A 12,042-nucleotide genomic window follows, 5' to 3' on the forward strand; every position below is an offset into this window, starting at 1 on the left:
TGATTATAGAGGCAGGCTGTGAACGCCGCCTCTCCGCTAGGCGTAGCCATATTGTGCAGGAGCAGGATCCGAACAAACTTATAGCTGCCCGCCAAGGTGCCTGACATTCTGGCAGTTTACATCCGTGGGCCGGACTCTGGCTCGCTGGCCGTATCTTGGACAAATATGCTTTAAAAGGTACGGGGATCCCAGCGCCACACTATTAATTGGCTCGACGCAGTCGGATCACGCCGGGGAAGGGGTCTCCAGCTGGCCGAGGTGGGCTACCCCCCCACCCTTTTGGTCTGGCGCCAGGAGCCCTACCATCCGCACAAAATCCAGTCCAATGTCACTCACTAAAAATAAAAAGATGAAAAAGGATAACCAGATATAAAAAAAAGCACACTATAAATTACTACATTTTCGGGAACCATTGGAGCCAATTATTTTGTGAACACAAAGTACCCTTTTAGAGTAAGTGATTTCCCACTAACTGAAAGCATTTCAATACCAGTCCTTCTTTATTGGGATATTGAGCGTATAAACCTTTATATAAGAGCACTAATTTTCTCTTCCAATTCACGATTTATGCTTATTTTGTAAGTAAATTACACGGCATCTTGGTAAACCAAATGCTCCTTACCTCCCACACATTTAAAGAGCACAGTTTCTCCAAACAATCAGCACCAACACTACCAGTTAGCTGCTAAAACAATTAGGATTATATAGCATATTGAGTTTTAAGTAGATTATTACAAAGGCATCTTTACTATTTTCCAAAACGCATTCCATTTCTTCCTCAAACTTCTAACTGTGTACATTATTTAAAAAAAACTAATGTCTTCCTGTATACAGTATCCTTGATTGTTGATTGTTTAGGGATTATTGAAAATAATATTTACTGCTTTGCCCCATCCTCCCAATCTGAAACACATGGTTTAAAGCAAATAAGGGTTAAAATGATTAATTCAATATCATATGCCCGACAAATAAACTTTAGGCACCATTGCTAAGAACTAGCAGTGCAGTACAGGTCAGCACCCTCTCACAAATTCTCCAATTGGGAGCCCCTTGGTTAGATTGCTAGATACTGAATTTACTTGATCAGCGTTACTGTAATATAAAATAATAACAGAAAGTGCTGGAAATACTCAGCAGGTCTGGCAGCATCTGTGGAAAGAGAAGCAGAGTTAAGGTTTCAGGTCTGTGACCTTTCAAGAGAATGGTGCTGATGAGCACCATTCCAGAGAGTTGAGCACATCATCTAGCTGACACTTAAGTGCAGTTCTGAGGAACTGCTGCACTTTTGGAGCTGCTGTCTTTTAAATGAGATATTAAACCCTCTCAGGTGGGCATAAAAGAACCTATGGCACAATTCAAAGAAGAACAGGGGAGTTCTCCTGCTGTCTTGACCATCATTTATCCCTCAACCAACATCACTGAAAATGGATTTGGTCATTTATCTCATTGCTGTTTGTGGGACCTCGATGTGTGCAAATTGGCTGTCACTATTTTGACATTACTTCAGCGACTATACTTCAAAAGTACTTAATTGCCCGTAAAGCACTTTGGGTTGTCCCGAGGTTATGAAAGGTGCTATATAAATGAATATAGTTTTTACTGTGAAAAATTCTCAAAATAACGAAATGTTCCTTTACTGACAAATTCTCGTAACAAAATAAATTTTTGCAATATGAAATACTGTTCTCAAAGCTGATAAATGAGTTCCAATTATAGATCTGAACCTTGATAGCCAAGCTTAGGGACAAAAGAAATCTGGAAATACTTAGAAACATGCACACAGGATTATGGGCACAATGTCTCACACCATACAGTAAAATTTTCATTTAAGATATTTCTAAAAAAAAAGACAGCACAATACATTTGGATGTTTCCAAAATGTCAATGCTCTTACAGGGTAACAGACCCATTTACTATGACTGTAAGAAAGCTCATATCTTAACTGCTTTGCATTAGGCTAGTTCACAGATGGGAATCCAGCAGCTGGGATCAACAGGGGCAGGTTCTGCATCAATAAGAATGGATCTGATCGAAAGTGGAAAATACAGACATGTTTGACATTTGTTTACACAGCCCAAGTAAGAGTGGCATGAGGATTTGATTTGAGTGGACTGTGGAATGAATCATAATTTTCTATAAAAGCTTGTAGTGGGGAGATTTGGAAAGATGATTAAAAATAATCAGTGTCCTTGGGAAAAATACCAACTTGCATGGCAAAACTCTGACATATGTATGCCCAACAATCCAATCTTAATTATCATAATTATATTTCAACTGAGAGAAGTGCAACAAGTAAATTCTTTAGAACCAATTCAAAGACTAAAAACTGAAAATGATATCAGGTTTGCCTTTGGTCAGTAAAAGATTACTAGTACTTAGCATGCTGATTCACTAGCATGTAGCTAATCAGTGAGCAATAAACTGTTAGGTTTATGTAATTATTCAAATATGTTCTAACCTGTGGTGTCGTGATAAAGGAGAAATCTGGATGTGGTAGACCAATTCTAGCACAAATGGCGAGCAACTCTGACACTGGGGTGGATAAAGGAAGCTGCTGTCGTCCTCGATAATGCCCTGAGATTTCTCCACCCAGTGAGCCCTGAGGTTTGTTGATTTGCGCAGCTGGGAGAAAAAATCCACACAAGAAAAGGTACATTTTGAGCTAGTTTCTATAAAATATGCATGTAAACATAAGGATTTTGCCACTTGGAATTAAATAGAAAATTCAACAATGTATATTGGTTTAAATTAACAGTATACCATGGCCACTCACTGCATTTTAAAAAAAGCAGCCAAAGTTTTAATTTTCTGTATTTTTTAAAATGAAGTTCTAATATGACCAAGGAATTAGCTTGGAGTCACATAACACAAAGTCAAAGGAGCTTAATTATCATGAGCAAAATCCAACAAACAACTTCAGCCAATAGTGTTGATTATGGTAATTCAGCTACCTCACCTTGACACAAACACTGTAAATCCCCAATCTAACGTAAATTGATGAAAATAAAATGGTTGCAGCCAATCACTGATAACTGATCCTTGCAGACAAGTTTTACACCAATATTAGCAGCAAATAACAGGGAGAAAGTCTTCAGAATAATTGTACAGATCTGACACCAGTTCAACTGGTAAATTGCATGAGTTTTACTCAACTTACTTTTGAGAGGCATGAAAAGCTCTGGTGAATCATTCTTTAGGTGATTAGATCGTGTTGATGATTGTACATGGCCTGTGAGAAGAACTGATTTGATGGTACAAATGGGTTACACCATGTCTAATTACTATTCAGTGATGTCTATTTCAAATGCATGGGTGATGATGACAGGTTTAGAGCAGGATAAGCTTTAATCTGATTTAAGCTCCTGCATTCAGATAGCCTGCCATCATTCGCTTTCACCATTAAGTCTCCCATATTAATAATGGGTACTTGGATAAGGTAGCAGAGGGCATCTAGCATCGGCAGAGCAACATAGCTTAGTGTGGAGTCAAAACACCAGAAACGGAGGATCGAAGAAAGTTAGCTGGGGGGGAGGGGGGGGTGAACGGTTTCTCCAAATGGTTTCATGCTCAATTAGGTAATGCTATATAGTTTTGGTTACTGTCTATCAAGTTATTTTCTCCCCGCACCCATTTTCCATGACAAAGTGCATATAACAGAGTCACAGACTACCACCAACTCAATAGTTTTGGAATTGATCAATTACAGATGTGCCTATATGGCCCATGGTGAGTCTCCCATTACGTTTCCTACTGTATAAGGAAGTGCATGGCCTCTGCTTGATGAATTTCACGGCAGAGATTTGAATCATAGACACAAAGCGACATTGCACCACTTGTCTGCATACATTGATGGCAACGCGAGATCTCCCATTCCCAAGCAAGATTGCTCATCTCCAGAGATAAGTAAACACAACAAGTATGAATGCTAGTTGAGACTGAGCTTCAAATTCAGGCTCTTTGTTGGGAGTCCATTGGTGATTCGGTACTGGTTTGCAGTCAGGCACGCCCCACACACCCCCATCCTCTTATGGACTTGAATCTTTAACAGGACGAATGTTAACAGGCTAACAGTACTATAGTGCATCAGTTTAAATGGCATTTATTACTTACCAAGTTTTTTTACTGGACGTTGGTGGGAGGTATATCCTGGTTTCTCAAGATGGGCAGTGGAAGTTAGAGAGCTTTCTTGTTTTACATTAGAGGATACATTAGTTTCTTTCTCAGGGGCTGAACTTGCACCATCTATCTTCAGAATTTCCTTCAACATCTGTGTTCCTTTCTATTCGTACAATTTAAAAATATGACACTGATCAGAAAAAAACATGTTTAAATGAATTCTAAATAGCAGTTCTAGCATCCACAAAATTAAGGCAAATTATTAACTCATAACAAACAGAAGACTTCATCGTAGGAGCAAGGCATTATTTAGACATAACTAGAATGTTGGTTAATGTTGGTTAACACTGTGCAAGAATGTTTTCAGCCATCAGATAGTTAATCAGAGGTAGGTGTCAGACATTATATTCTGTTTGTTGCAATGGTCTGAAAATACTTTGCATCTATTATACAGTAATCAACATTAATCTGGTTTCTTAACAACCAGTTGCTGTTGTTTAAAACTCATTCACTGAGTCCTTGGTTTGAATCATCCCAGATTAAAAAAGTGAAACCAATTGATAGCATCAACTCAGTAATGCGGAATTCCAGCAAAATATCACCTATATTTGGCAATTATCTCAAATCTTATGTAAATCAAGACAAAACATAACAAAATCCCAATTCAGTTTTGGGCTTCTGAGCTTAACATGTAGGAAAAAATAAATCACATTTTTAGCAGGCTTTTTCCACATGAAGATGGCTTATAATATATATTCTCTTCAATCTCAAATGAGATTTAACAAGATTAGTCTTAATATCCGGAACTTAGCAGCCTGGTGGGGTTTTGGTTGTTAGGATTTGCTCTGCCATTGACATTAATTTGTTTCAACAAGACATCAATGTATGACTTATTTATTAGTGGATCCTCCCTGGCATTGCTTATGTTAAGTGGGAGGCTATGCTGTTTCAAGGGTGGGTAGAAGACATATTGGTACAAGAATTCAGAGAAGTTTATAAGTGGTTTTCCCAATGTTATGTCACGACCATTCAAGACAAAGCCCCCAATCAATATTATGACTGTAGTGGGAGCAACACAGTCAATTCAGTCCCGCCATTCCACAGATTGCATCCTACATATCTTAAAGCTTCCCAAATCAAAGAAAGCCACAGCTGAATTGAACAATCTAGTAACCCCAGAATGAGGTGAACCAAACCAGGTATCTTTAGATATCAACAAATTAACTGTTATTAGAAAAAAACTAAAATCTTAAAACACTACTAAGATAAACCAATATCGGAAGACTTTATAACTTATTTAATGAATCTAACTCCTGCATTCGCAAACATATACCTAAACTGACGGTAGTTTGGTGTTTAATTAGCTGCCCGAAAAAACCAGAAATAACAACGAAGTCTTTTCAGATTATGCTTCCTGACGAAATGGAATCTTCAATGTAGAAGCAGTCCAAGGTTGCTTGAAATCTTTGCAGTTGTCCGATTGGAAAAAACAGGTTCTTCAACGGTAGGACATTCAGTAGTCTAATTCAGCAGTTGAAGTGTTGCTCTTCTTTCCAGTGATGAACACAGCAAATCAACAAATAGCATTTTTTTTTAAACAATTAATCTGGCTTGACTTTTCAGAATTCAGACAGGGAATGATAAATAGGGTTTAAAGAGACTGAGGCAGAGCTCTTCTCTTTTCTTCATGTGCCAGAACAGTCTGAGTCTGTGTCCCAACTGTCGCTGCAAAGCCAGTATTTTGAAGTTACACGGAAACATTATATGTCCTGTTCTCCCTCTCTCTATGGCTGTATCCAGGGCAACCAAGATGCACTTTCCAGTAACTTCTGAAGCTGGCAGCCTTAAAGAAGTACTAATATCTTACAGCCTTAAAGGCACACTGCATATTTCCCAGGAGAGAGAAAAAAAAACAGGATCATGACACCAATGATAGTGAAATTCATGTTTTTTAATTGGTTCAGGAAAATAATACTCTCCTCACCCACTGCAGGTAGATAAATAAACTCAGCCTCACAAACTACAGATATACAAATAACTATGAGCATCTAATATGATACAGCTTTTTATTTTTACTGTCCACCTATTTAGGGCATGGCTTTTATGATTCTTTTGGGCCTCCTTATCTCGAGAGACAATGGATACGCGCCTGGAGGTGGTCAGTGGTTTGTGAAGCAGCGCCTGGAGTGGCTATAAAGGCCAATTCTGGAGCGACAGGCTCTTCCACAGGTGCTGCAGAGAAATTTGTTTGTTGGGGCTGTTGCACAGTTGGCTCTCCCCTTGCGCCTCTGTCTTTTTTCCTGCCAACTACTAAGTCTCTTCGACTCGCCACAATTTAGCCCTGTCTTTATGGCTGCCCGCCAGCTCTGGCGAATGCTGGCAACTGACTCCCACGACTTGTGATCAATGTCACACGATTTCATGTCGCGTTTGCAGACGTCTTTATAACGGAGACATGGACGGCCGGTGGGTCTGATACCAGTGGCGAGCTCGCTGTACAATGTGTCTTTGGGGATCCTGCCATCTTCCATGCGGCTCACATGGCCAAGCCATCTCAAGCGCCGCTGACTCAGTAGTGTGTATAAGCTGGGGATGTTGGCCGCTTCAAGGACTTCTGTGTTGGAGATATAGTCCTGCCACCTGATGCCAAGTATTCTCCGAAGGCAGCGAAGATGGAATGAATTGAGACGTCGCTCTTGGCTGGCATACGTTGTCCAGGCCTCGCTGCCGTAGAGCAAGGTACTGAGGACACAGGCCTGATACACTCGGACTTTTGTGTTCCGTGTCAGTGCGCCATTTTCCCACACTCTCTTGGCCAGTCTGAACATAGCAGTGGAAGCCTTACCCATGCGCTTGTTGATTTCTGCATCTAGAGACAGGTTACTGGTGATAGTTGAGCCTAGGTAGGTGAACTCTTGAACCACTTCCAGAGCGTGGTCGCCAATATTGATGGATGGAGCATTTCTGACATCCTGCCCCATGATGTTCGATGCCCCTCTACATTGCTTTCATTGATCTCACCAAAGCCTTTGACCTCGTCAGCAGACGTGGTCTCTTCAGACTACTAGAAAAGATCGGATGTCCACCAAAGCTACTAAGTATCATCACCTCATTCCATGACAATATGAAAGGCACAATTCAACATGGTGGCTCCTCATCAGAGCCCTTTCCAATCCTGAGTGGTGTGAAACAGGGCTGTGTTCTCGCACCCACACTTTTTGGGATTTTCTTCTCCCTGCTGCTTTCACATGCGTTCAAATCCTCTGAAGAAGGAATTTTCCTCCACACAAGATCAGGGGGCAGGTTGTTCAACCTTGCCCGTCTAAGAGCGAAGTCCAAAGTACGGAAAGTCCTCATCAGAGAACTCCTCTTTGCTGACGATGCTGCTTTAACATCTCACACTGAAGAATGCCTGCAGAGTCTCATCGACAGGTTTGCGTCTGCCTGCAATGAATTTGGCCTAACCATCAGCCTCAAGAAAACGAACATCATGGGGCAGGATGTCAGAAATGCTCCATCCATCAATATTGGCGACCACGCTCTGGAAGTGGTTCAAGAGCTTTTATGATGAAGGCCAGATAATATATAAATGTTAGTTTTAATCTTTCCTGGCTTGCATCAGATCCAATATCTCTACCACAGCACCCTTTTTGCAAAAATATTTTAAATTTGGTACTTGATTTCAGACCCTCCCTTCAACTTTAATAATAGTACAGTCCATGCAGGCATCGCTACTGTTTATAAACTATTGTGTATACAAGCTCAAGGAGATACAGTTGTTGTAACATTCAGGAATACATTACAAAACCAGAAAAACTGCTACAAGTTATTCATTATCTGCTCATTTTCTCCTCAGTTAGATCAGCTAGTAAGTAGTATATATTGTTTTATTTTCAAAGTTACTTCAGAAAAAATTGAAGTAACTGTTACGAGAGTTTCCTTTTCTCACTAAAACTTGAGAATCTATATTTTAAAAAACTGAAAAGGATTTCATAGATATTGAATCATCTGGAGATGGCTGAACTTTGTGTTTTTTTAAAAAAAGGGTTTGTGACTGAGTTTGGCCGGAATACGAAATATAAATAGTTACTGGAAAACACCTATTTGCAAAGAATCCAACCGGGAAGTTGTTTTCTGAGCCGAAGGGACAGATGTTTACAAGCAAATGACAAAGGAGCAATTTATGGTGGCCATGGGATTTGTTTCAGGAAAAGTTTTGTTTCAATTAGAACTGTTGAAACAGTCAGTTGCTGTTGTTTCTGCCTCAAGAGGAGAAATACTGCCCACCTTTCTCTTTGAAAAAGGAATCCTGCATCTCTTGAGAAGAAACCCTGTATTTCAAATGTGGCAAAGTCCTATTTCCTCCTGTCTCTGAAGAAACCCTGCATCAAGCTGTGCTGTTGCTTCTTGTGTTTCAAGAAATCCCGAATGTTTGCAGAAACCTTGCATTTTTAAAAGATTTGAACCGAATGTGTAAGAACCTGTTGCTGCACACCTGATGGAAGACCTATGTGAAGCTTCTGCAGTTGACTTTCTTTGAACACCTACCAAAACAAACTGTTCATCAACCGCGCCTGGAAAGTGGCATCCAATTATTCGACTTTGGGACACCTCGCCATATCTTTTCAGTAAAAGTTTTTTTTTATTCCTTCTATTTTTTTGTAACAGCTGTAAACAAAAATCCTTTTGCTTCCTGTTAACCACTTTTTGGATATATGTGCATGTGCAAGAGGACTAGGATGATAATACAGGGCTTTAATATTTCAATTTGTGTATATATTTACTTCATTATTGGTTAAGACTTGGGTTTATAATAAACGGATAATTTTATTAAAGAAACCTGGTTGGTGTGCTTTCTTCTGGGGACAAATAGAGCATCTAACCGGCTGTTTCAGTAAGTGGGAAAATTTATTGATATGCTGTGACCTGTGGAGAAGTGGGACTGAATTAACAGTGCAATCCTCCCGCCTCAGTTGTAACATAACGCAAGATAGTAACATAACATAGTAACGGTTTGGAAGGAGACCACTGACTCATCTTGCCTACCTTTCCAAACCTCACGCCTTACTTTAAAAATGAATTTCCGATTTTCCTCTGAGGCCCTAATAACAAATGCTCCATATCCACAAAAATCTCTATCTACTCCACTATTCCCATTTTTTCTTCAGTGTGTCAAGTTCAGGGTAGACAAGTTTCCCTCATAAATCAATCCTCTTTAAGAATCACCTTTGTAGACATCTTTTGACTCCCTCCAATAAATATACATCTTTCCTATTACACAGAGACTAAAACAAAACAGTACTCCAGAAACAGCTTCAAGGTCACCTCCTCAGACATATAACTAATGCATTCAGCCATCAATCCAACATTTTATTTGCTCTCTTCATTCCCATTATGAACAATGAGCTGACGGCTTTAATGACACATCCAGCAAAACGCCTAGAACTCTTTGTTGAGTGATTACCTCAAGCACATTATTATTTAATATGAAATCCACATGATCACTTCTTTTAACCAATTTCATGACTTAACACTTAACAGTGTTAAACTCTGTGTTCATCTCACTGGTGATTAACCTAGTTTGTTCAAAAACATTTGGATTATTGCATGTTGGATAGCATCATTGGTCACCCACTTTGATTCACGCAACACTTGTACAAAAAAGTAATTCCCATTAATTGTAAACATATAGCTTCCTTGGGGTTTTTTATTCTCAAGTCATTTGTCATTGAAATAAAACAGTGGGATTTATTAATAGCAGATGTTGGTAGGCTATGAAGAGCTTAGTGAATCAAGCAGGTTCTAGAAATTGCCTTCATCAGTTCACGTTGCAAACCCCAACTTGCCACCCCTGTGAACTCAAGGTTTAGGCATCTTGCATAATACGGATCTTTGACAGTGAACACAGATGGAAGCATTTCCAATACAGAAATTTTTATTGTACAGGCAAGTGTAATAATTTTCTTGTAAACAATATAATTTTTCATTTATTTATTAATTATGCTACAAGTCCTACTTCCAGTAGTAAGTGCTCAGCATGGTGGAGAAACCAAGACAGGTAATATTATGTGATTTGATCAGTTCATTTCTTTAAAAAAAGGCTTCAGTCTTCCTAATATTTAGTTGGAGAGGAAATTACTGTTCATCTAGTACTGTAATTTATGCTAAAATATAATCTGATCCTGTGTAACAGATTTACTTACAGTAAGGCTTAATGCTCAAATTGTGATGGATAACTCATGTGCTGGATGCACCATATAAATAAATAACTTGCATTTAGCAGATGTCTGGCACTATATAGATGCAAAATAATCCTAACTTTAAAAAAATGGCATAAAGCCAATGCCGAGTTCTTCTGAACTGGTGTCAGGAATTTACAAGCTGATATAATTAACCTCTCATCAACCTTAAATTTACAAGCAGCTATAATTGCCTCAATGCACTCATTTGACCACTTTCACAGAGATTTCTTCAGGAACGGCCCTAAATAGAACACTCCATATTAGCAACTAAACATCATAACCGTGCTCTACACTACAGGTGATCCACTATTTGTCACATAATTTGGCTAATAACCATAACTCACCAGAAACAGCAGTTTGGAGAAATTAATGCTATAGAAGCACAAATACAGCAGTTACCACCGTTTCTTTCTCTTTTAAATTTCACTGCTTTAAAATGTTAACAAAAACTATCCAACCCGAGTTTAGAACTTGACAACTCACCATTGCAAAGGACTGTGGGGATAGGGGTTCTCCAGTGATTCTCGGACTTTGTGTGGACTGTGAGCCTTGTGCATCTTTTCCTGCTTGTCCACTAGGCGTTTTTAATGAAACTACCAGTTCCTCAAATTCGGATGGTACCTGCTGATACATTGTACAACATTAAAGTAAAACTGCAGAATTACAAAGAACAGCTTGAAATTCTAGCAGCAATCCAAATGAACTACAAATGTAAAAAAATGTCTGAATTGTTTAAAATACATATTGAAAATAAAAGAAAGGAAATGAGACATCCATACGTGAATAGAAAGTACACAGCTTAGTTTGCAAGGACAAAATGGACCATAATTGCAAAACAGATTTTTTGCAAACAACAAATTTTCATAATAGAAGTGTGAAAAGGAAGGCCATATCACAATACAACCAACACTAGTATATAAAAAGATCCATTATGACACTTCAGCCTACCAGGACTCTCGACAAACAAAAAACAAACTCACTTCGTAATAGAAAAAGTGGCTTGAAAGCCAGACCAAAATGAGAAGACATACATAATAGAAAGACATAAGCTGTAACTAGTGACAAAGTGCACAAACACATGCAAATTAAGGTGATCAGAAGAATCAAAGTTTAAAGACTAGTGCAACTTCCCTATGCGTAAAGACAGGAAAAGCTGGGGTTGGGGGGGGAGATGATGTTGGCGGTGGAGGCAAAGAGACAAAGAAAAACAAAAGGAACTTCAATTTAAATAGTACCTGATCCCATTTGTCAGATACATCTAAAGATACTTTTACATTTGCTGCTTCTGTTCAGGTTGCAGGAGAGCAACATCTTTGCACATTTGCACTGCTCATCTTAGAACCACATTTCAAGGAAAATATTCAAACGTTAGGGAACCTTTCACACTTAGTGAACTGAGTGAATCTTACACTCAGTTCAATTGGACGTACACTTCCTTTCTCTCATATACTTGTATTAAAAATCGTACACCTGCATCCATTTCTGGTCAACTGAATAAGGAACAAGAGAAGTCGTCCATAGAGCTCCTTGAGCCTGTTCCGCTATTCAATTTTATCATGACTAATCGGCATCGTTACCCTAATTACCCGCCTTGGTTCCATATCACCTAACGTTACCTAACAAAAATCTATCAATTTTAGTTATTAAATTTTCAATTGATTTAGCCTCAATGACTTTTTTTTTG

The 12,042-nt window shown here is 38.9% G+C and overlaps 1 protein-coding gene across 1 annotated transcript in view; it reads right to left on the minus strand.

Moving 5' to 3' along the window:
- xrn1 (5'-3' exoribonuclease 1) overlaps positions 1-12,042 on the minus strand; it is a 139,927-nt gene that overhangs the window by 21,705 nt on the left and 106,180 nt on the right. Inside the window, 3 exon segments of the mRNA XM_068042580.1 lie at positions 2,459-2,622; positions 4,111-4,279; positions 10,842-10,979. Of these exon segments, the coding sequence (XP_067898681.1) occupies positions 2,459-2,622; positions 4,111-4,279; positions 10,842-10,979 (471 nt within the window).

This window comes from Heterodontus francisci, chromosome 11 (assembly GCF_036365525.1).
Source record: "Heterodontus francisci isolate sHetFra1 chromosome 11, sHetFra1.hap1, whole genome shotgun sequence".
NCBI lineage: Eukaryota > Metazoa > Chordata > Chondrichthyes > Heterodontiformes > Heterodontidae > Heterodontus > Heterodontus francisci.